We start from the raw sequence: 26,001 nt of genomic DNA on the forward strand, positions 1-26,001 counted from the left end.
CCTGTAATCCCAGCACTTTGGGAGGCCGAGGCAGGCAGATCACTTGAGGTCTGGAGTTCAAGACCAGCCTTACCAACATGGTGAAACCCTGTCTCTAATAAAAATACAAAAATTAGCCAGGTGTGATGGTGCGCGCCTGTGGTCTCAGCTACTCGGGAGGTTAAGGCAAGAGAATCGCTTGTACCCAGGAGGTGGAGGTTGCAGTGAGCTGAGATCACGCCACTGCACTTTCAGCATGGACGACAGAGTGATACTCTGTCTCAAAAAAAGAAAAGAAAAGAAAAGAAAAGTCCCTGCTTTTGTGAAACACATTCTAAAGACCAAGAAAATAAAAAAGCAAATAAATAAGTAAAACATATTGTTTCAGATGGCAATTGTTGCAAATTAAAAAATCATTTGATCCAAGGGCATTTTTTATTTTAAAGGATGATTGTCAAAAATGTAATTAAATATAATTAGAAATATCCTCTTCTATTCCTAAGATGTTCTTATTAGTAATTAGGCACTTAATGTGTGAATGTATTCTCTAAGGTTAGCCAAAAACCATTAACTTGAATTCAGTTCACTTTAAAATCATGTAGTATTAGCAGTAGTTTTTCTTTTTGTAGGCATGGATTTTAAAAATGCTAACCAGCCTACTTGGTGTTTCAATCTAGAATACTTAGAAATTATTTGACTATACTATTATTTCCACACTTGTGATTCACTTCCGTGAACCAATTTAGGGAATGAGGAGCATAGTGTATTTTAAGCAGATACATACCTATGGAAAGGTAACTGTAATCTTAAACTCAGTTTGAAATATTTATCACATGGAATATTCTTAACATATGAGGAGGCGAAAGATTATACTGGGTTTACACCAAGTACAAGTTGAATTAGTTAACAGATAACTGTTATACAGGGCTCAACATAATCCATGTCATAAATGAATTTAACATTAATGAGAAGTCTCAGTGTGACCCATACCTTTTTTAAAAATGCAGCCATATCAGGTAGGTAGCTATATATCTCAAGTGTGCTTTCATTTTCTTTGGCTTGACACCTTTACATTTTGGGAAAATGTATCTTAGTCACAGTTTTCACTATCGAGAACACATTGTCATTTTCACACATTGTTATTTTCACACATTGTTATCTTGCTCCCAACGTTTCTGTTTTAAGTATATAATTTATAAAGGAGGTTATTAGATGTGTATATACTATAATCTTCCAGATAAACATGTTTATAGTGGAAAATTGCTACTGGCAGTGTGGGTTTTGCCTGGCCCGAATTATTTGAGTAAGTCTAGTAACAGACAGACTGCCTTTCGCCTCTGAAAGAGGCAATGAAGGGTTTTACTTGCTGACAGTTCACAAGAGAGCTGCAGCTGTCGGGAAAGTGCTTCTTCTCAATATGAGGACAAAAATCCCAGCATAGAGCTACCAAATTTTATCCCACCTCTTGGTTCATTCTCCACAGTTCTTTGAATTGCTCCCAAAGAGCTGTTTTAGGTGACATCTTTAATTTTCTGTTTTGTCTGGGACAAGTTTAGTGGGTAAAAACAAAAACAAATAGGAAGCATCTTGATGGCCAGTGCTGAGAAGCCGTGTGCTCATCGCATGTGTGTTCATGTCCTCTCAGTCATCTGTTGTGCATCCGTTGCTGCAGCTCGTTCCTCACCTGCATGAGAGAAGAATGAAGAGATTCAGAGTGGACGTATGTAATACAAACTGCATGCTGGCTTTGCCATTCCATGTGGGGCAGCCCTTTCTGTTAATTCCCAGCTGTGGTAGTTCATCAAATGCTGCTCTTCAGGATAAGCCCACACTAATACCCAGTTAGCCAACGTAAGAGCATCTGTTTGCAGAGTAGAAGAGAATTGTTCAAGCAGCCTTTCCATGGACCCCTGCAATATTGTGTCCCTTCTAGCTGAAGCTGTGGATATTGAGGAAAGTTGGAACTACACTGTTTTCCAAAAGCCATGACTCTCTTGGTGAGAAAATCTATTCTTGTTTTAAGAAAGCTTGTATCCAGTCCTTAGGTAGGAATACTGCCCCTCTGTATCCAGCTTGGCAAATAGCTAGGATGGCAAGCTTTCTGCTCAAGTATTTAAATGTTCTTAAGAGTAGGCCAGGCCTGGTGGCTCACACCTGTAATCCCTTCAACTTTGAAGGTCCAGGTGGGTGGATCCCTTGAGGTCAGGAGTTCGAGACCAGCCTTGGGAACATGGTGAAACCCCGTCTCCACTAAAAATACAAAAAAAAAAAAAAAAAATTAGCCAGGCATATTGGCACATGCCTGTAATCCCAGCTACTCGGAGGCTGAGGCATAAGAATCGCTTGAATGAAGGAGGCAGAGGTTGCACTGCACTCCAGCTTGGGTGACAGAGCGAGACTCTGTCTCTAAAAAAAAAAAAAGTCGGTAAGACTATGGTTCGTGAAGTAAATATCAGAAACTAAATATATATACTTTGTTTTTTTCAACAAAAAAATGTGACCTAAGTCCAGGGATCCACCCACCTGGACCTTCCAAAGTTGAAGGGTTTATAGGTGTGAGCCACCAGGCCTGGCCTACTCTTCACAACATTTAAATACTTGAGCAGAAAGCTTGCCATCCTAGCTATTTGCCAGTATGTGTAAGATGAATGTAACCACTTTAATACAGTCTAACTGTGTTATATTGTGGAGTTTCACAGTCATTTAAAAAGAATCCTAACTCTGTGGCTCACGCCTGTAATCCCAGCACTTTGGGAGGCTAGGTGGGTGGATCATTTGAGGTCAGGAGTTTGAGACCACCCTGGCCAACATGGTGAAACCCCGTCTTTACTAAATATACAAAAATTAGCCGGGTGTGGCAGTGGGCGCCTGTCATCCCAGCTACTCAGCAGGCTGAGGAGAATCACTTGAACCGGGGAGGCGGAGGTTGCAGTGAGCCGAAATCTCGCCACTGCACTCCAGCCTGAGTGACAGCGCGAGACTCCATCTCAAAAAAAAAAAGAAAAAAAAAGAATCCTAACCCTTGTAACACTGATAATTTCTGCAATTATTTTGTATGCATATATATTATATACTTTTTTTTTTTTTTTGAGACGGAGTCTTGCTGTGTCGCCCAGGCTGGAGTGCAGTGGTGTGATCTTGGCTCACTGCGAGCTCCGCCCCCCATGTTCACGCCATTCTCCTGCCTCAGCCTCCCGAGGAGCTGGGATTACAGGCACCCGCCACCATGCCCGGCTAATTTTTTGTATTTTTAGTAGAGACAGGGTTTCACCGTGTTAGCCAGGATGGGATCGATCTCCTGACCTTGTGATCCGCCCACCTCGGCCTCCCAAAGTGCTGGGATTACAGGCATGAGCCACCACGCCCAGCCTCTAGGATTATTTTTAAGTAACCCCTTCCTTTCCTGTAATACATTATAATTTTCAGTCTTATTTTATTCTTTGAGGAACTCTGTTAGTACTTATACAAGTATTATTTCCCATTTACAAAAGGGAAAGCAAGTCAGAATAGTTGAAGGAGTTTCCCAAGATCGTATTAGTAAGAGAAAGTGCAAAATAGTCTTCTGGCTTCTGATCTAGGCAAACTTTTTTTCACTATGCTGTACCCTTTATAGTTTAATCTTGGGTACTTTTATTATGTTATTTTTAAATTATGTATTTTATTATTAAAAGTTGAATTCAGGCTGGGCACGGTGGCTCACGCTTGTAATCCCAGCACTTTGGGAGGCCCAGGTGGGTGGATCACCTGTCAGGAGTTTGAGATCAGCCTGTCCATCATGATGAAATCTCATCTCAACTAAAAATACAAAAAAAAAAAACAAAAACAAAAAACATTAGCTGGGCGTGGTGGCGGCGCCTGTAATCCTGGCTACTTGGGAGGCTGAGGCGGGAGAATCGTCTGACCAGAGAGGCAGAGGTTGCAGTAAGCCGAGATCGTGCCACTGCACTCCAGCCTGGGTGACAGAGCAAGACTACGTCTCAAAACAAACAAACAAAAAAAATTTGAGTTCAGATCAAAGCTTTCTTTAATTTAAATACCATATTTAATTTAATTTATTCTTCTTAAAATGCTACCCAAAGTTTTCAGACACTTTTAAAAACGCATAGAGTTTAGGTGAATATATTCCTCAAAATTTATTTTTATGGCCAGTATTTCCTCCCTAGAATCTTCACATTCTTTTTTTTTTTTTTTTTTTTTTTTGAGGCGGAGTCTCGCTCTGTCGCTCAGACTGGAGTGCAGTGGCATGATCTCAGCTCCCTGCAAGCTCCGCCTCCCAGGTTCAAGCCATTCTCCTGCCTCAGCCTCCCGAGGAGCTGAGACTACAGGCGCCCGCCACCTCGCCCGGCTAGTTTTTTGTATTTTTTAGTAGAGACGGGGTTTCACCATGTTAGCCAGGATGGTCTCGATCTCCTGACCTCGTGATCCACCCACCTCGGCCTCCCAAAGTGCTGGGATTACAGGCTTGAGCCACCGTGCCCGGCCAGAATCTTCACATTCTTAAATGACGCTTCCATTGAAGACGACAATATCTGATGCCAACTGTAAAGAGAAATGTAAGATCTTAGGCAGTAGCCCCTTGAAATTTTAGAATTTGCAGAATGAAGAAAAAAGTAGTTGTCATCAAACTCTTTAGAAGTAATACATGCTTTTTTTTATTTAACTTTTACTTCTTAAAATATTTGCTTGAGTTATGAATTAGTAAACAATTTCAACTTAAAGATTCAGTTTCTTAAAAGACACCAACAATCATTAGTATGACTACATTATTTCAGTGCCGTGATTTACAAAACCAAAACTAATCACTCAGTATTGTGGCCAGTTTAGTACATTGACTCAATTTTCCATCTTCAGTGATACCATCTATATTTTCAGACAAATGATAAATCTTAAGGGTATTTTGCAGCCAGTCAAGTTTCCTAGAAACCTACGAAAGAAAATAATTTAAAAGATGAATAGAAATGCAATTGCAGGAGAGTGTTTGCTTTGCTGGGCCTAAATCATCTAATTTTAAAATGTATCTTTGATAGTGAAATATTTTGGATTCTTGAAGAAATGAGGTTTTAGATCTTAAAACACTTTTCTTAAATTTTGATTGCTAGACATCTTCTAATTTCATTCCCACATCTTTTTTATATCTCTACCTCCCAAATTATTTTATATACTGCTTGCTTAATGATAAGACTCTAAAAAGATCTGTATGTTTGGGTTTTGCATTTGGAAGTTTTAAATATTTGACACATTTAAATTTACATTTACATTTTGTCCTGCCTTTTAGTATTTTCTCTTTAATATGATATGCATTTGAATTTTTTTTTTTTTTTTTTTTGAGACGGGGTTTTTCTCTGTCACCTAGGCTGGAGTGCAGTGACGTGATCATGGCTTACTGCAGCCTTGACCTCCTGGGCTCAGGCAATCCTCCCACCTCAGCCTCCTGAGGAGCCTGAGGAATTGGGTCCACAAATGTATGCCATCACACCTGGCTAAATTTTTAAATTATTTTTAGAGACTAGGTCTCTCTATGTTGCCCAGGCTGGTCTCAAACTCCTGGGCTCAAGTGATCCTCCCACATCAGTCTCCCAAAGTGCTCAGATTACAAGCATTAGTCACTGTGCCCAGCTGAGAACGTTGCCTACATAGGTATATAAGCATATGGTTTATAAGTGTACATTTTTTTAATTTTGAAAACTGAAAAAAACTTTATTTTTTACTTTTCATTGGTATATTATAGTTATACATATTTTGGGGGTACATGTGATATTTTGATACATGTATACAGTATATACATTTTTAAATACAGATTTTTTCAATATTAAGTAATTTGGGGAGTTATAGTAAAGATGAAAATTAAATACAAATATTGAGGGTTTAAGATACATTTGTTGCAAACTAAGTATTTCATAATTTAAACATATATCAGAGCCATTTCTTAGAATTTAATATGATAGTATTCATATTATAAAATAGTTGAAAAAGGTCTTGGCTGAAAGATTTCATGGTGATAGCCATGCTGATAATGCTTTTATGATATAATTGTTAATGAAAATAGGAAGCTATAAGCCAATTTTATGGAAACCATAAAATGTTAATGTATTTTTTTCATGAAGTTTAAAATGAAATGTTTAAGAAAAAGATACACTTATTATGAATCATTGGGTCGTTCCTATTAATATTTGGAAATTTAAAAATTAACATTCTGCACATATAATTATATTAGGAACATCTGTCCCAAAGCTTCATCGAATAAACATAATTTACCAAATTTGTCCCTTAATTTCAAACTACATTTCTGTAGAAATATTGTATAATATTTTTTAGCTTTGATACAATTCTGTTTTGTATTTTCCTCTGTTCATGTGTTAACACATGCAATATGTGTTTTAAAGAAATTATTTCATTCTAACAAAATGCTGAAAGGAGAATTTAAATATAGTCACTTATGAAGTGTCTGTCATTTCTCTTTCTACTTATTGATGAATTCACTTACAACTGACAAAATTCCTGAAAGGCAAATTGGTCACATTGATAAGGAAATTATTTCTAAATATAAGATTCTGATGATACTACTAGTTGTTGAAAATTTTCAGGTATAATACAAAAATTCTCTATTCAAGTCCCTGATTCCCTCTATGTTTAGTTATGATAGTTGAAAGTAATTCTGACCCTCAATGTACTTTCAAGGAGAATTTGCACTTATTTTTAGTGTTATTTGATTTGTAATGCCCTCATTTTCTCTTCTAGGAAGAATTCCAAAATCCCTTTGCAAGTCAAAGTCGAGGATATTTTTTATTCAGGGTAGGTACCTACTGTATTTTTTAAAAAATCAATCTACATCAAAATTTAAAAACATGTTCACTGTGTATTTAATTAACTTTTACATTTCAATTAAGTTTTAAAGTTTATAGATGTTTGGCATCAGGTGTTACAGTCTGACATTCACTTCTGTCACCACTTTATTGCTTCAATACCATAGTATCTCTGATCTCTCCTTTGATCTATTGCTCATGTTTAAACACCTCCAGTAACATTCACCTATTTGACACTTTAATTCCATGACATTTTGTGTATAGAAAATAGGTGTCTTAAAGATACACTATTCCTTATGTTCTATGGAATTATTTACAAAATTTTAAACTCAGTAGATTGGAAGAGTTATGACTACTTTCACAAATTCTTAAAATTAAAAGAACCAATCATAATAAAAGGTATAAGTAGACAGAATTTCGGGATTACATTTCTGATTTTGTTTGTCTACATTGTCTATAAAATGTGGTTTTTTTCTAGGCAGCTACACTTTGCAAAATATTTGCATCCTTCATACATTACCAGAAAGTTTTAATTAATTAGTTCAACAACTATTTGTTGAACTTCTACTGGGTGCTGAGCAATGTACCAAGGGCTGGGACTATAAAGACAGATAGGATTCCATTCCTGTGCTTTAGGAGTTTAGATAGGCTCTAAGAGAAAACAGATAAGTAAACAAATATAAAGTACTGTGTGAAATGCACTTGTAATCCAAGGGCTGTGGTTTCCAAAAGAAAAGCATTTAACTCCAGCTGGGGAATGGAAGAGGTACAGAGAAGACTTCATGGGCTGAATCCTGAAGAATCAATGGGAAGTGGTTGATGAAACATTTAGCTAAGAAATTTCAACTTTACACTAAAGGCTAAGGAGGGGGCAAGTGTAAGATTTGCCTTTTGGAAAATAATTCTAATAGCAAATTAGAGAATGGATTAAATGAAGGAATTGGACTGATAGCAGGAAGGAGTAAGCAGCTAAATAGCCCTGACTTCAGTAAGTTCATTTTGGTTCATATCAAATTAAAATTGAGAACATTTGTTTTAAAATGTTGGTACCATCAAGGAAATAATTAAGTCAAATAGCATCTAGTTCATGGTGGTCTTTGCAGCATTAGCATCACCTCAGAACTTGTTAGAAATACAAATTTCTCAGGATTCTCAGACTTACTAAATCAGAAATTCTGGCTAAGGAGTCCAGCAGTCTATGTTGTAAAAAGCCCTCTAGATGATTGTGATGCACATTAAACACTCCTCTAAGTCATCAATCTGTTCCTATGACTATTAGCTTCCATCTTTAGTTACACTGATTTATTTCTAATCTATTATTTTTCAGCCACGGAATGGAAGAAGGTCAGCAGGGTTCATTTAAAATGGTATGTGAGAAATAAATAAACAAACAAATAAATAAAATGGTATGCATTTCACAGTTCAACACAGTTTGACATTTTCTGTTGTTTTCAAACAGTCACAAATTAAATTATGCTAAATATATTTCTATTATTTGATTGCATATGTACATGAATGTCCCATATAAATACCACAATGATAGGAGCTGTAAGGGTTTTATTGTAGTGAGAAAATATCAGTATTTTAGGGCCTCATTTGCTTTGCCCGTGTCATTTATTCCTCAGACTATGTCACAGTAATAATTATCATAAGTGATTTTGTAGACATTGATCTTATCATCATTTATTGTGCAAGTAGGATATGTCAAGGAATGAATTCTTATTGCAGTAATCAGTGTCTACTATAATGGGCCAAGATTTACAGACTGAAAGTACTTCTGTCATCTAAATAACCAATACTCGAAGATTCTTTGTAAAAGCTGGTGATTTACCGGTTTCTAGAGAATTTTTTAAAATGTGGAAAGACATGAGAGAATGACCTCTTCTTTTGTGCTGCCGGAATTTCTACCTCAGTGCTGGACATACAGTAGAAATTTAGTAGCTGTTGACGGTTCCCACATGTTTAATAAATATATTAATCCTAATATTTTATTAGACAATAAATGTTGAAATCAAACCCAAATGCAGATTAATAAATTTGTACCACAGAAATAAAAGTGTATTCTACTAAGCTTTTGTATTCCTAAATCCAGATTTTATGCTGAATGTATTTTTTCAAATATATCATTCATTTTAGACTGGGCAAGTGGCTCATGCCTGTAATCCTATCACTTTGAGAGGCTAGGACATGAGGATCACTTGAGCACAGGATTTTGAGACCCCATCTCTACAAAAACTTAAGAAAAAAATTAGCCAGATGTGGTGGCGCATGCCTGTAGTCCTACCTACTTCAGAGGCTGAGATGGGAGGATAGCTTGAGCCCAGGAGTTTGAGGCTGTGAGCTATGTCTTTCCTCTGCACTCCAGCCAAGGCAATAAAACAAAAACTTATCTTGAAAAAATAAATAAATAAAATAAAATAAAAACAAAACAACAACAAAGTAAACTTCAGGAGGGCAGAAGGAAGTTATAAAAATGAAAGAAGAAATTGATGTTAAAAACAGTAAAACAGGACAACTCGGTGGTGGCCACTGCGCAGACCAGACTTCGCTTGTTCTCGCGTGCCTAGCTCTGCTTTCCCTCCGCAACCATGTCTGACAAACCCGATATGGCTGAGATCGAGAAATTTGATAAGTCGAAACTGAAGAAGACAGAGACGCAAGAGAAAAATTCACTGCCTTCCAAAGAAACAATTGAACAGGAGAAGCAAGCAGGCGAATCGTAATGAGGCGTGCGCCACCAATATGCACTGTACATTCCACAAGCACTGCCTTCTTATTTTACTTCTTTTAGCTGTTTAACTTTGTAAGATGCAAAGAGGTTGGATCAAGTTTAAATGACTGTACTGCCCCTTTCACATCAAAGTACTACTGACAACGAAGGCTGCGCCTGCCTCTCCCATCTGTCTATCTGGCTGGCAGGGAAGGAAAGAACTTGCATGTTGGTGAAGGAAGAAGTGGGGTGGAAGAAGTGGGGTGGGACGACAGTGAAATCTAGAGTAAAACCAAGCCGGTCCAAGGTGTCCTGCAGGCTGTAATGCAGTTTAATCAGAGTGCCATTTTTTTTTTTTTTTTTTTTTTTTGCTCAAATGATTTTAATTATTGGAATGCACAATTTTTTTAATATGCAAATAAAAAGTTTAAAAACTTTAAAAAAAGCAATAAAGAAGGACAGTAAACAAAGCAAAAATCTATAGTAATTCTTTTTTTATAGTAATTCTTTGCAAAAATTAAAATAAGTTGGCCTAGTGTAATCAATAAAAAGGGTAAAACCATAAATATAGAAAAGTACAATGAAAAGAGAAATTAAAACAGAGAAGAAATAAAAATCACAAAAGAGTACTTTGCACATCTCTCCACATATCAGTTTGGAAACCTGGATAAAATAGAGGATTGTCTAATAAAGTAGGTGCTACCAAAATTGACCTCAGGAGAAAGAAAAACACTAAACGGACTAATAGGTATGGGGGAAAACTGGAAAATGTTATCTAGAAATTATACCCTTGGCCAGGCACAGTAGCTCAGGCCTGTAATCCCAGCACTTTGGGAGGCCAAGGTGGGTGGATCACCTTCAAAAATAAAGCAACTGAAGTCAGGAGTTCAAGACCAGCCTGACCAACACGGAGAAATCCCGTCTCTACTAAAAATACAAAATTAGCCAGGTGTGGTGGTGCATGCCTATAATCCCAGCTACTCGGGAGGCTTAGGCAGGAGAATCACTTAAACCCAGGAGGCAGAGGTTGTAGTGAGCCGAGATCACACCATTGCACTCCAATCTGGTCATCAAGAGCAAAAAAAAAAAAAAAAAAAAGAAAAGAAAAAGAAAAAAAATAAAGAAACTACTCACTCAAAACTATACTGTCTCAAAAAAAAAGAAAAAAAGAAAACTATACCCACAATATATCCTCAAAAAGTGCTAAGCCAATAATTTTGAATTTTTTCAGCTCAGAGAAAGAAGAAAAACTACCAAATATTTTTATGAAGCCAGTGTAATATTAATACCAAAACTTAAAAAATAGTATAAAAAATCTGTAAGTCAATTGTGTTTATAAATATTAATATAAAAATTTTAAAGGAATATTATTAAATAGTATTCATCAGTATACTTAAATAATTTTATGACCCCACTAAGTAAGATTTGTTCCAGCAACTCAAGGATGGTTCAACGTTAAGAAGTGTGTTAAAAGTTTTCACTATTAGAAGAAAAATTATATGATAATCTCAATAGATGCTTTTGGTAAAATTTCACATCAATTTCTGATCTATTAGGAAGAGATTAAGCCTTTCTTGACATGATTTATATAATGGTCTCAAACCAAGTTAGTACAGTAGCTGGCTTGTTAGTGAAACACTTTGGAGCATTTCCATTAATGTCAGGAACAAGATAAAGATACTCTCTAATTTCTTATTTAATGTAGTTCTCAATGTGTTAGCCAATTCAATTAGAAAAGAAAGAAACAAAAGATTCAAATAGTGGAAAAGTGAAGGAAAAATTTAATGTGCTCGTGGGATCTAATTAGGAACTTGAATTTGCAAACTGTGTTTGGTATTAACTCCTGCTTCAGAAGAGGTCTGATAAATTATGTTCACATGAGGAATATGAGAAAACATATTCTTAATTTTGTATTTTTTCAAGGAACAAAGAATAGAGAGCTAATGGATATTTTATCTTTTATAATATTATAAATGTAAATTGGCATTAAAAATGTTTTTCTTGCAGTGAGCTGAGATCCGGCCACTGCACTCCAGCCTGGGCGACAGAGCGAGACTCCGTCTCAAAAAAAAAAACAAACAAACAAACAAAAAAAAATGTTTTTAAATAGCTTAATACTAAATGGGAAAAAAATAGCTGCATTTGTAACATCGAAGTAAGTATTAGAGTGTTCAGAATGTGAAATGAAATTTAATCTATGATTTGGTGAATTTAGTAAAAAAAAAAAAATCTCCAAAATTGAGAATAATTGCTTTATTCAGATTATTTTCAAGATTAGGGTATACATAAACTAATGTACTCACGATTTCATTTCATTTTGCCAATAGAAAAACAACATAATAATCATGTTTTCTTTGTTTTTCTCATCTGATTTTCTAAGGCCTTTCTCTATCCTGATGACCTATATTTATTTAGAAAGTGGTTAAACATAAAATAGAACTATTTAGTTGCAAATATATGAGGAAATAGATATACAAGGAGTAAATGTAGCTTTTGAAATAGCTTATTCATAAATCTTATTGGTATGAATGAGCTTTAGGAAATCACTTTTAAATAGTTAAATACTGTAAACTGTTGGAAGCCACAGACATACAGAATAAGTGTTCCATTAGAGATAGATTAAATGATATGTAGTTAAAAATATACAGACAGGCCAGGTACGGTGACTCACGCCTGTAATCCCAGCACTTTGGGATGCCAAAGTGGGCAGATCACTAGAGGTCAGGAGTTCGAGACCAGCCTGACTAACATGGTGAAACTCTGTCTCTACTAACAATACAAAAATTAGCCGGGCGTGGTGGTGCACTTCTGTAATCCCAGCTACTCAGGAGGCCGAGGCAGGAGAATTGCTTAAACCCAGGAGGTGGAGGCTGCAGTGAGCCGAGATCACGCCACTGCACGCCAGCCTGGGCAACAGAGCAAGACTCTGTCTCAAAAAAGAAAAATACATATATATATATTTCTTCTGTGTGTGTATGTGTATATATATACACACATACACAATGCACACACATATACACACACACAATGTATATATATATATACATACACAATACACACACATATATACACACACACACACACAGAAGAACAGCTGGGAAATATTTCAGATGCTAATGTTATTCTATGACAAAATATAGAAAATATATACACATATTCACGTGGTCGTTTGCACTTAAATCTAATTCAGTTTTTCTTTTTTTGCAGGATGCCAACTAATTTTCCACAGAACAATGCTATGTAATACAAAATGTACTGACATTTTGTTTTCTTCTGAAAAAAATCCTTGCTAAATTTACTCTGTTGAAAATCCCTGTGTTGTCAATGTTCTCAGTTGTAACAATGTTGTAAATGTTTAATTTGTTGAAAATTTAAAAAATCTAAAAATATTTTTGCTTATTGTTTTAATGAGAAATACTGTGTAATAAACCTGTAAATAATGATGTTCCTTAGATCCCTGCCGGGTTTGACAGTACTGACACGCCTTTTTTTTTTTTTTTTTTTTTTTTTTTGAGACAGAGTCTTGCTCTGTTACCCAGGTTGGAGTGCAGTGGTGCAATCTTGGCTCACTGCAACCTCTGTCTCCTGGGTTCAAGCGATTCTCCTGCCTCAGTCTCCCGACTAGCTGGGATTACAGACATGCACCACCATGCCCAGCTAATTTTTTTTTTTTTTTTTGTATTTTTAGTAGAGACGGGGTTTTGCCATGTTGGCCAAGCTGGTCTCGAACTCTTGACCTCAGGTTATCCACCCGCCTTGGCCTCCCAAAGTGCTGGGATTACAGGCATGAGTCACTGTGCCCTGCCCACATGCATTTTTGATGTTTTCATTAAAGGCACTCATAGAGAGTTGAGAATTGAGTTTTAATGAGCTGTTTTAGTTTATCGTATTTGGATTTTGTCAGTGACAAAACACCAGCTCTCATAAATACCAGAATGCCCAGTAGCTACCAATCTTAGAATGTGAGCACCAACTGAAACTATACTAGTTGGAGGATTGGGCCATAACCCATCCAATAGTCCAATAATCAAGTTCTGATTTATAAACTGTATAATGGATATCTGATTGCTACAAATATATCAGAGGACTAACTTTTTCCACCAATTCATAGTATTCAGTTTATCCTAAAATAAGTTACTTCACCTCACAACATCTGAAAGGCAAGCAGTCCTGTCTATTAGCAGAAAGAAAATAATCTTATTGATAGAGGATCATGAACACAAATTGGGAACTTTTAACATCAAATCAATGTTTAGTGGGCACAGAATTAACTTCAGATGGAGGTTGAATTTATCTCCTCTCAGGTTCCCTTGATCTTTTTTCTTCTGACCTCTGTCTTAGGTTCCCACCTCCTCCATCAAGAAGGTTGCTGGCTGATTAGAAAGCAGTGGCTCTTTCGAGTAGGTAGAATTAGGTCTATACAGATATTCTTCAGAGCAGAGTATCTAACAAACCTTTGTCTTCCTAATGTTGAGCAATTATTATAGGTTAAGTTACACCTTTTGCTAACAAAGTTCCTGAATTTCACTTCTTGTCAGCCTGAGTGAAGAACATAAGAAGAAGCCGAAGAGAAAAACCTACATTATTTTTAGAAAAAAAAAAATGCCTTGATAAGATGGGGACTTGAGAGCAAGGAGAGCATGCTGCCCTAAAGCCACAAATGCATGGGGCTGCATTAGCTAGTTCTGTGCACAGTACTTCAACTAACCTGGACTTTGGATTGTCAAAACAAGAAAAGAATGTTAATTTAATCAGCAGTTTCCAGGGCCTCTCAGAAATCCAGAGAGATACAGGTAACATTTTTAGGGCTCCGGGGATGAAGAAGAAGAAAGAGGAAGAGGAAGAAGATGAGGAAAATACCAAGACATTATTACAAAAATTGTGATATGTTTTTAATTATTTATATTTAACAAATTCATGCCTCATACGCAAACACAACAGAATATATGGGCTACTAGGAGTATAAGATTTGTATTAAGTACCAGCTGGGCACTACAGATGGACTCGTCCCATGCTGAACCCAAGTTTAAAGTTATGTCATTAAAAACATTTTTTTTTCTTTCCAAGTCCTGTGAGTACATCTCTGGAACTGTGTAAAACAACTTGTGTAAAACACCAAGTGTTTTCCTCAAGTTCCTGGCAGCTCCCAGTAAACATCCTTTCCTTAATTTAAACACAAAGGAACCCCCACCTGTCTAGATATCCTACCTAAAGCCAGAGCTTTTTTTTTTTTCCCCCTCAGTTTAGACAGATCTCATTCTGTCACTCAGGCTAGAGTGCAGTGGTGTCAGCTTGGCTCACTGCAACCTCTGCCTCCTGGGTAGCTGGGATTACGGGCACCTGCCACATCCCATTAGTTTTTGTATTTTTAGTAAAGATGGAGTTTCACCTTGTTGGCCAGGCTGGTCTTGAACTCCTGAGCTCAAGTGATCTGCCTGCCTCAGCCTCCCAAAGAGCTGGGTTTGCAGGCGTGTGCCACCGTGCCTGGCCTAAAGCCAGAGCTTCTGTCACTTAAGGCAGTGGATTTTTAAGATGGAATTGGGGAGCCTACAGTCCCATTTAAGCATGTAATGAAAGCTCTGTTTCTTAATTTCAGAAAAAAAAAAATGTACACCTACAACAAAATTATGGGTACATTTGGGGGCTGGGGAGCAAGATATTCCCTAAAATCTCTCCAAATATATTGTATGGGCTAAGTGTGGTGGCTCATGCCTGTAATCCCAGCACTTTGGGAGACTGAAGTGGGAGGATCACTTGAGCCCAGGAGTTTGAAACCAGCCTAGGCAATACGTGAGACCCCTGTCTCTACAAAAAAAAATTTTTTAAAATTATCTGGGTATGATGGCATATGCATCTGTGATCTCAGCTACTTGGGACGCTTATACAGGAGGATTGCTTGAGCCATGGAGGTGGAGGCTGCAGTGAGCAGTGTTTGCACCACTTCACTCCAGCCGGTGCGACAGAGCAAGACCGTGTCTCAAAACAAAAAAATATATATAGTCTATGGATGATTCCAGGTTAAGAACCCCTCCTCTGAATGGTTCTCCGTTCCAGGAGTTTGTTATTTCTCCATGAAGACAGGACTCGGTTTGAAGGGTGCCAGAGGCTCTGAAACAATCTGTTGATTCAGTGGTGTTGATGGAGGGAAAAGTTGACAGGAATGTCCACACCAGCACTACACAGCGAACGGGAAAGGCAGTGCTTGGGATAGATGCTCCAGGCTCTGGGGCGTCAGTACCCACAACTATCCCCTGTGTTAGGCCCCTGTATTGCCTGGCAACCAAGCTGCCTCGTCCGTACAAGCGTAACAAGTCCTTGTTCGCCTCTGCCTCTTCCGGCGGGCGCTCAAAACCGCCCGGCCTGAAGCGGGCGCGCTTCCCGCCTGGAGGAGGCTGCGGGTCTCAATCCGTGGCGCCTCGCCAGCTACAGGACGACGCGGGCTCGTGAGGGGCAGAGCAGCACATCATGCAGGTGAGGGTAGGGACCCGCCGGGCGACCCCGGAACACCCAGTGGGTCTCCAGCTGGGCCCGAAGCCAAGGGACACAAATGGGGAGGGCGGACACAGGAGTTAGGCTCTAACATTTGTTCTTGAAAAGTGCTAAATTTTGCGTGCTTCTCTGTCTAGTTTTGAGAAAAATCCTCTAGGAAAACGCCATTTTTTCAGCCTTTAAGACGTGTCTGTCGCTGGAGAAAACGTTTAAAGAGTTGTTGCGTATTGTATTTCACACCAGAATCATAGAAATCTTACTGCTGCATACTCTTTTTGACTTAAGAAATAGACCAGCAACGTTAGACCAAGTGTAATTCAATTTGATTGTCCTCCTCCACTACCTTAAAAACTGATAAGAACAGAAAACCTACTAGTTTTTGTAGAATAGAAAGCCTTGAAATAAACCCACACATCTTTTCAAAAAAAATTTTAACAAGAGTGCTAAGACCATTAAATGGGCAACAGTTAATTTTTTTTTTCAACAAATTGTGCTGGGTAAACTGGATATCCACATGCAAAAGAATGAAGTTGGAACCTTATCTTAGACTTTGTGAATCTGAAATATCTGAAACAGGTTTCAGTTGACTTAGAAAGTTTATTTTGCCAACGTTAAGGATGTACCCGTGACACAGTGTTAAGAGGTCCTGATGACATGCGTCCAATGTGGTTGGGGTACAGCCCAATGTGGTGGGGGAGCGCACCACCATGCCCGGCCACTTTTTGTATTTTTAGTAGACACAGGGTTTCAACACATTGGCCAGGCTAGTCTCGGACTCCTGACCTCAAAAGATCTGCCTGCTTTGGCCTCTCAAAGTGCTGGGATTACAAGCTTGAGTTGGGAACCAACCTATAATCTTGGGATAATGGGACAAAGAGCTGGGACTACAGTGCCTGGCTAACAAAGCTTACTCTTAATACACCCTGCTTTTCCTGGTCTCCTCCCCATAACTTGCTTCCCACATACCACCCCCTTTTTTTTTCAGCTAAACATGTTATTTAAGTCTGAATTCTAAGCAACCTCTTTGAGATACACTCATTTTCCCTGGTATCTCCAATGTATCCATGAGGTATACATACTAATAAACAGGTTTTTTCTCTTGTTAATCTGTCTTTTATTACAGGAGTCTGTCCCAGCTAAGAAGTCAGAATGATAGAAAATTATTTGAGGTGGAACCAAAGGGTTTGGTTCATCAAAGTATGGGAGATGAGTAGGAGGGTGAACCGGCGGTAAACACATGTCTAGGAGAATTTAGGGGAGGATATCTTGGTGCTTAGTGGAACAGAGGAGAAAATGAAAAGGAGTAAACCCCGTCGAAAAACATTTCGGCCCAAGACAGCTCTCATATGGATTTGTAACCTGAGTCATATTGTTGGGTAGTCCAGCAACCTTAAACTGTGAATTCGTTATATATTATAGTGCCCTCAAATACCTGGAGGAAAAAAAATATAAATCCTCTATAGAGGAAGATGTGTTTAGTTTAGGCTTTAAGGAATTCCCATCAATAAGTTTTCGAGGACAGAAAGCAGAAATCAGTCAAAGGTAACCAAGCACACAAGGAAATAAGCCACCGTGAGACCATGAACCAAGAAAAACAGATTTACAGAGATTTTTAGATAACAGAATGATCAGAAATAGGTTATAAAACAACCATACTGGCCGGGCACAGTGGCTCATGCCTGTAATCCCAGCACTCTGGGAGGCCGAGGGGGGTGGATCACAAAGTCAGGAGATCGAGACCATCCTGGCTAACATGGTGACACCCTGTCTCTACTAAAAAAAAAATACAAAAAATTAGCCTGGCATGGTGGCAGGCACCTGTAGTCCCAGCTACTCGGGAGGCTAAGGCAGGAGAATGTCATGAACCCAGGAGGTGGAGCTTGCAGTGAGCCGCCACTGCACTCCAGCCTGGGCGACAGAGCAAGACTCTGTCTCAAAAAACAACAACAACAATAACAACAAAAACAACTGTACTTATAAATACTGAAAACTATAAAACAGACAAGAGTAGAATAGAAAGCCTTGAAATAAACCCACACATCTTTTCAAAAAATTTTTAACAAGATTGCTAAGACCATTAAATGGGCAACAGTTAATTTTTTTTTTTCAGTAAATTGTGCTGGGTAAACTGGATATCCACATGCAAAAGAATGAAGTTGGAACCTTATCTTAGACTTTGTGAATCTGAAATATCTGAAACAGGTTTCAGTTGACTTAGAAAGTTTATTTTGCCAACGTTAAGGATGTACCCATGACACAGTGGTAAGAGGTCCTGATGACATGCGTCCAATGTGGTTGGGGTACAGCTTGCATTTATATATGTTAGGGAGATGGGAGACATCATTCTCAATATGTGTAAGATGTACATTGGTTTGGTATAGTAAGGCAGGACAACTTGAAGAGGGGGTTTCAGGTCAGAAGTAGATAAGAGAGTCCTTGATCCTTTTGAGTCCTTGATTAGCTTTCCACTGAATACACAATTTAGTCTGGCTCAGCGAATCTGCATTTTTACATAAACAATAGAGCAGAGGAAGCAGTCAGATATGCATTTGTCTCAGGTGAGTCTGAGAGGGATGATTTTCAGTTCCAGTCTGTCCTTTGTCCACAAGGAATTTCCTTTTGGGCAAATTGTGAGGGAGGTGTGTAGCTTTTTGTCTTTGTAGCTATTTTATTTAGGAATAAAATGAGAGGCAGATTTGCCTGACATAGTTCCCAACTTGACTTTTCCCTTGGCTTAGTGATTTGGGGGTCCTAAGATTTATTTTTCTTTCATAACTGTATACAAAAATTAACTCAAACTACATCAAAGTCCTATAGCTAAAGGTAGAAATCTCTTAAAAGGAAACATAAGATAGACTCATGACATTGAGTTTGACAGTAATTTCTTGGTTATGACACCAAAAGCACAGGTAACAAAAGAAATAAATAATGTACTTTACCAAATTTAAAGCTTTTTTTTGCTTCAGAGGACATTATCAAGAGACTGAAAAGATAAGTAGTGAGGTGCTGTGGCTCAAACCTGTAATCCCAGCACTTTGGGAGGCTGAGGCAGGTGGATCATTGAGGTCAGGAGTTTGAGACAACCTGGCCAACATGGTGAAACCTAATCTCTACTAAAAATACGAAAATTAGCTGGGTGTAGTGGTGGGCATCTGCAATCCTAGCTAGTCAGGAGGCTGAAGTAGGAGAATCATTTAAACCCAGGAAACGGAATTCGCAGTGAGCCGAGATTGCTCCACTGTACTCCATCCTGGGCAATAGACCGAGACTTCATCTCAAAAAACAACAACAACAACAAAAAAAGACAACCCACAGAATAGAAAATATTGGCTGATCATATATTTGATGAGAGGATAATATCCAGAAAATATAAAGACTTCCTAAAATTCAATAACAAAAAGACAACCCAATATAAAAATGGTCAAAAGATTTTGCTATAGTTTGTGTCGGCTCCAAAATTCAGGTGTTTCCAATGTGATAGTATTAGGAGGTGGGGCCTTTAACAGGTGATTAGGCCATTCGTCTCCTTCCTTGTAAATGGGATTAGATACCCTTATAAAAGGGCTCGCTAGAGAGAGTTTGTCCCTTTTTTTTTTTTTTTTTAAACTATCCTGTCTTTTGCCATGTGAGGACACAGTGTTTCTTTCCTATGGAAGACACAGTGTTCAAAGTACCATCTTGAAAGACGAGATCAGACCCTCACTGGACAATGAACTTGACAGTGCCATAATCTTAGATTTCCCAGCCTCCAGAACAGTGAAAAATAAATTTCTGTTCTTTGTAATTTACCATCTAAGATATTTTGTTATAGAGTACAAAATGGACTCAGCCAAACTTGAATAGACATTTCTTAAAAGAAGATCTATAAATAGCCAATAAGCACATGAAAAGATGCTTAACATCACTAATCATGAGGGGGATGCAGCTCAAAACCACAATCTACTTCACACCCACTAGAATGTTTGATAGAAAAGATTGACAATAACAAAACTGTTGATAAGGATGTAGACAAATTAGAACCCTTTTGCATTGCTGGTAGGAATGTAAAACTGTGCAACTGCTGTGGAAAACTGGTAATTTCCTTCCAAATTAAACAGATAACATATGATCCAGTAATTCTCCTTCCAGGTATATACCCAAAAGAATTGAAAGTAAGGACATAAGGACTTAAACAGATATTTGTATACCCATTTTTACAACAGCTTTATTCCTAACAATGAAAAGTGAAAACTACCCAAATGTCCATTGATGGATGAATAAACAAAATGTGGTATATATGTACAATGGAATATTGTTCAACCAAGAATGGAATTCTGCTACGTGCTACAACGTAGTTGAACCTTGAAAACCGCTAAGCGAAATAGGCTAATCACAAAAGGACAATTATTGTATGGTTCCACTTGCATGAAGTACATAGAATAGTCAAATACATGGTAGAAAGTAGAACATAAAACAGTGGTTTCCTGGAGTTTGGAAGAGAAGAGAATGAGGGGCTATCATTTTATGAGTACAGATTTTCTATTATAGAAATGAATAACAGGGGAAATCTTAGAAAATTAACAAACATGTGAAAATTAAACAACATGCTACTGAACAACCAATGGGTCAAAGAAGAAATTAGAAGAGAAATTTTAAAATATATTGAGAAAAACAAAAATGGAACTACAACAAAACCTATGGAAGGCAGCAAAAGCAGATTTAAGAGGGAAATGCATAGCAATAAATGCCAACAACATAAAAGAACAAACTAAGCTTACAGTTATCAGAAGGATAGAAATAACAAACAGCAGAAATAAATGAAATAAAGACTAGAAAAACAATAGAAAAAATCAACAAAATCTTTGTTTTTTTGAAAATATAAAATCAACAAAACCTTACCAATACTAAGAATAAAGAAGACTCAAATAAAATCAGAAACAAAAGAGGAGACCTTACAGCTGGTACCACAGAAATACAAAGCATTGTAAGACATTAATATGAACAGTTACATGCCAATGGATTGGATAACCTAGAAGAAATGGATAAATCCCTAGACACGTAGAGCCTATCAACAGTGGATCAAGAAGAAATACGGAATCTAAACAGACCAATAACAAATAAGGAGACTGAATAAAAAATAAAGTCTCCCATCAAAGAAAAGTCCAGGACCTGATGGCTTCACCAGTAAATTCGACCAAACATTTCAAGGAGAACTAATACCAATCCTTCTTAAACTCTTCCAAAAATAGAAAAGGAATACTTCTAAATGTGTGTTGTTGTTGTTGTTGTTGTTGTTGTCTTTTTTTGTGACAGTGTCTCACTTTGTCTCCCAGGCTGGAGTGCAATGGTGCGATCTTGGCTCACTGCAACCTCCTCCTCCTGGCTTCAAGTGATTCTCTTGCCTCAGTCTCCCGAGTAGCTGGGATTACAGGTGCCTGCCACTGTGCCCAGCTAATTTTTGTATTTTTAGTAGAAACAGGGTTTCACCATGTTGGCCAGGCTGGTCTCGAACTCCTGACTTCAGGTGATCCGCCCGCCTCGGCCTCCTAAAGTGCTGGGATTACAGGCATGAGCCACTGCACCCAGCCCTAAATCTTTTTAATGAGATCAACATTACCTTGACATCAAAGCCAGACCTGGACATTACAAGAAAAGAAAATTACAAGCCATTATCTCTGAAGAACACAGATGTAAAAATCCCCAACAAAATACTAGCAAACTGAAGTCAGCAGCACATTAAAAGAATAATGTACCACAATTAAGTGGAATTTATCTTGTCGATGCAAGGATGTTTCAGCATATGCAAATCTACATATGTGACACACCACATTAAAAGAATTATGGACAAAAATCATATGATAATCTTGTTAGATGCAGAAAAAGCATTCAACCAAATTTAATATCCTTTCATGATAAAAACTTGCAACAAATTAGGTATAGAAGGAATATACCTCAACACAATAAAGGCATATATGACAAATCTACCGATGATATTATATTCAATGGCAAGGTTGAAAGCTTTATTTCTTAGACAAGGATGCCTATTCTCACTACTTCTATTCAATATAGTACCAGAGGTCTTTGCCAGAGCAATTAAGCAAGAGAAATAAATAAAAGGCATCCAAACAGGAAAGGAAATAGTGAAATTGTTGCTGTTTGCTTATGATGTAATCTTGTATATATAAAACCCTAAAGTCCCCACCAAAAAACTGTTAGGACTAATAAATGGATACAGTAAAGTTGCAAGATACCAAATCAATGTAAAAACTAGTAGCATTTCTGGCCAGGTGTGGTGGCTCATACCTATAATCCCAGCACTTTGGGAGGCTGAGGTGGGTGAATCACTTGAAGCCAGGAGTTTGAGACCAGCCTGGCCGACATGGTGAAACCTCATCTCTACTAAAAATACAAAATTAGCCGGGCAAGGTGGTAGGCACTTGTAGTTCCAGCTACTCGGGAGGCTGAGACAGGAGAATTGCTTGAACCCAGGAGGCAGAGGTTGCAGTGAGCTGAGTTTGCACCACTCCACTCCAGCCTGGGCGACAGAGCGAGACTGCATCTCAAAAAATAAAACACAAAATGAAACAAAACAACAACAACGAAAAACTAGTAGCATTTCTGTATGCTAACAATGAACTATCAGAGAAATAAATAGAGGAAATAATCCCATTTATAATATTTACAAAAAAGTAAATACTTAGGATTTAAATACTCCTTAAAGAAGGATGTGAAAAATCTGTAGACTGAAAATGATAAAATATTGATGAAGGAGATTGAAGAAGACATAAATAAATAGGAAGATATTCCATGTTCATGGATTGGAAAAATTATTGTTAAAGTCTTCATATTACCCAAAGCAATCTGCAGATTCCATATAATCCTTATCAAGATTCCAATATGCCCTTTTATACAGAAGTAGAAAAAGCAGTTCTAAAATCCATATGGCACTACAAGAAACTCTGAATAGCTAAGACAATCTTGAGCATAAAGAAGAAAACTAGAGACATCACATTACCTGACTTCAAACTATATTGCAAAGCCATTGTAATCAAAACAGCATGGTACTGGCATAAAATAGACATTGACTAATGGAGAACTCAAAAATGAACTCATACATTTACAGTCAATTGATTTTTGGCAAAGGGGACAAGAACACATAATGGGGGAAGGGACAGTCTCTTCAATAATGGGTTTTGGGAAACAGGATATTCACATACAGAAGAATGAAATTGGACCCTTATCCCACTCCATCTATAAAAATCTACTAAAAATTGATTAAAGACCTAAATATAAGACCTGCAATTGCGAAAATACTATACAAGAAGAAAACACAGGGGAAAAACTACACACTACCGGTCTAAGCAGTGAATTTTTGGATTTAATCCCCCAAGCTCAGGCAACAAAGCAAAAATAGGCAAGATTACATTGAACTAAAAAACTTCTGCACAGCAAAGGAAACAGTGAAGTGAAGAGACAATCTATATATTGGGAAAAAATATTTGCAAGCAATACACTTGACATGGCATTACTACTTAAAATATATATGGAACTCAAATAATAGTAGTAAGAAAACAACCCAATTTTAAAATTAGCAAAGATAATCCCAGCAGTTTGGAAGACTGAGGAGGGAGGATCACTTGAGGCCAGGAGTTCAAGACCAGCTGAAGCAACATGGGGAAACCCTGTAAAAATACAAAAATTAGCTGGGCTTGGTGGAGCAAGCCTGTAGTCTCAGCTACTCAGGAAGCTGAGGCATGAGAATTACTTGAACCCAGGAGGTGAAGGTTGCAAGTGAGCCAAGATCATGCCACTGCATTCCAGCTTGGGTGACAGAGCAAGACTCTGTCTCAAAAAAAAAAAAAAAAAAAAGGAAGTTCATCTGATGATCTCGAATGCTTAGATAGAAAAGGAAACCAAACTGTATTTGTGTATGATGTGAATTGGTTTTGCCCAATGCAGTCTTCAGCAAATTTTCCATGACTTAGGAGATACTTCCTTAATATTCTATATATGTATTCTAAATTGATACTTTATTAAAGTTTTCAATGGAGCACATAATCCCATTAGTGCTGGAAAGTAGGAGAAAGTAGATCACTTTGCTTTATTCTTCAAAACCAATTAACTGTAGAGCTCATGAACAATTGAACACTTGAAGTGCTACATGTCAATGAATTTTCCAAATACATATTAAAGTGTACAACCATGTTAATTTTCTTTTCTTTCCTTTTTGTGTAGGATCCCAATGAAGATACAGAATGGAATGACATTTTAAGAGATTTTGGCATTCTTCCTCCTAAAGAAGAGTCAAAAGATGAAATTGAAGAAATGGTTTTATGTTTACAGAAAGAAGCAATGGGTATGGTTGTAGATTTGGTGGGCTGGATGATGGGAATAATACAGTTAAGTTAGTAGCAAGGTACTTCATGAACATAGTGGGAGAGAGGACATTAGAAATCATTTAATATAGGCTGGGCACGGTGGCTCACGCCTGTAATCCCAGCACTTTGGGAGGCGGAGGCAGGCAGATCATGAGGTCAGAAGATCAAGACCATCCTGGCTAGCACGGTGAAACCCCGTCTCTACTAAAAATACAAAAACAAAATTAGCCTGGGTGGCGGGCGCCTGTAGTCCTAGCTACTCGGGAGGCTGAGGCAGGAGAATGGCGTGAACCCAGGAGCCAGAGCTTGCAGTGAGCCAAGATTGCGCCACTGCACTCCAGCCTGGGCGACAGAGCAAGACTCTGTCTCAAAAAAACAAAACAAAACAAAATTTAATTTAAACTCCAAGTACTTTCAGTATTTATATTCTTTCAGTATTTGTATACACCTAAAACGACTAATTTCACATTTTGAAAATCGCATGCTAGTTAATAACAGAGCTGAAATAGCCTGTTGCATAACCTAGGGAGCTTTCTTCTCCCAACATGTCCCTCTACCTTATTACCATCTATTTTTATCATTCTTATAGTGTGTATAGTATGTCTTCTTTATCAAGATTTCCAGGTACTTGAGGGAAATCTGAATTTATGAAATCTAATTGATTTTCATACCTAGTTTTTTTTGTTTTTTTTTTTTTGGAGGGGGAATGGAGTCTCACTCTGTCGCCCAGGCTTGATGGAGTGCAGTGGCCGGATCTCGGCTCACTGCAAGCTCCGCCTCCCGGGTTTAGGCCATTCTCCTGCCTCAGCCTCCCGAGTAGCTGGGACTACAGGCGCCCACCACCTCACCCGGCTAGTTTTTTTGTATTTTTAGTAGAGACGGGGTTTCACCATGTTAGCCAGGATGGTCTCGATCTCCTGACCTCGTGATCCGCCCATCTCGGCCTCCCAAAGTGCTGGGATTACAGGCTTGAGCCAATATGCCCGGCCCATACCTAGTTTTAAATGTAGCCTGTCACTTCTATGAACTTTGACGGAGTGATACTTTAATGTTACACTTTCTATAATATGTATAGCTTTTTTTGGTGGCTGGCTGCTTTATGTTTGTTTGAAGATACTCTTTTTTGTTTGTTTTTTTTGAGACCAAGTCTCACTTTGTTGACCAGGGTGGAATGCAGTGGTGCGATCTCAGCTCACTACAACCTCAGCCATTTGGGTTCAAGTGATTCTCCTGCCTCAGCCTCCCGAGTAGCTAGGATTACAGGTGTTGCCACCAAACCTGACTAATTTTTGTATTTTTAGTAGAGATAGGGTTTCACCATGTTGTCCAGCTTTGTCTCAAACTCCTGACCTCAAGTGATCTGCCCACCTCGACCTGCCAAAGTACTGGTATTCCATCACACCCGGCTGTTTAAAGATACTGTTTATCTCCTTTGTCTAAGACAGTTTTTTTCTAGACATTGACTGTATAGTAAAAAAATTTTTAAACAATTTGATAATCTATAATTTATGTTGTTTTAGTGAAACCATTTGAAAAGATGACTCTTGCACAGCTGAAGGAAGCTGAAGATGAATTTGATGAAGAAGATATGCAAGCTATTGAAACATACAGGTACAGTGATTCATTTGGGTTAATCATAAATTTTTGAATGAACTATTATAAG

General features: G+C 37.9%; 2 protein-coding genes and 1 pseudogene across 5 annotated transcripts in view; all 3 read left to right on the top strand.

Annotated features, from left to right (window-relative positions):
* NMU (neuromedin U) overlaps nucleotides 1-12,881 on the top strand; it is a 35,054-nt gene extending 22,173 nt beyond the window's left edge. Inside the window, exons 7-10 of one of the 3 annotated variants that reach the window (XM_010362952.2) lie at nucleotides 1,625-1,699; nucleotides 6,718-6,771; nucleotides 8,110-8,149; nucleotides 12,700-12,881. In XM_010362952.2, coding sequence (XP_010361254.2) covers nucleotides 1,625-1,699; nucleotides 6,718-6,771; nucleotides 8,110-8,145 — 165 coding nt within the window. In that variant the 3' untranslated portion in view covers nucleotides 8,146-8,149; nucleotides 12,700-12,881. The remainder of the gene's footprint in view (nucleotides 1-1,624; nucleotides 1,700-6,717; nucleotides 6,772-8,109; nucleotides 8,150-12,699) is intronic. The other 2 variants (XM_010362959.2, XM_010362969.2) reach the window with 2 other exon arrangements.
* Nucleotides 9,331-9,929, top strand: LOC104662080 (annotated as a pseudogene). The gene has a single exon (XR_747938.2). The product of XR_747938.2 is annotated as a thymosin beta-4 pseudogene (transcript).
* Nucleotides 12,882-15,821: 2,940 nt separating the features above from the next.
* The window catches only part of PDCL2 (phosducin like 2), a 35,500-nt gene continuing 25,320 nt past the window's right edge, over nucleotides 15,822-26,001 (top strand). Inside the window, exons 1-3 of the mRNA XM_010362941.2 lie at nucleotides 15,822-15,963; nucleotides 24,196-24,316; nucleotides 25,859-25,949. Of these exons, the coding sequence (XP_010361243.1) occupies nucleotides 15,958-15,963; nucleotides 24,196-24,316; nucleotides 25,859-25,949 (218 nt within the window). The 5' untranslated portion in view covers nucleotides 15,822-15,957. The remainder of the gene's footprint in view (nucleotides 15,964-24,195; nucleotides 24,317-25,858; nucleotides 25,950-26,001) is intronic.

This window comes from Rhinopithecus roxellana, chromosome 2 (genome assembly GCF_007565055.1).
Source record: "Rhinopithecus roxellana isolate Shanxi Qingling chromosome 2, ASM756505v1, whole genome shotgun sequence".
Taxonomy (NCBI): domain Eukaryota; kingdom Metazoa; phylum Chordata; class Mammalia; order Primates; family Cercopithecidae; genus Rhinopithecus; species Rhinopithecus roxellana.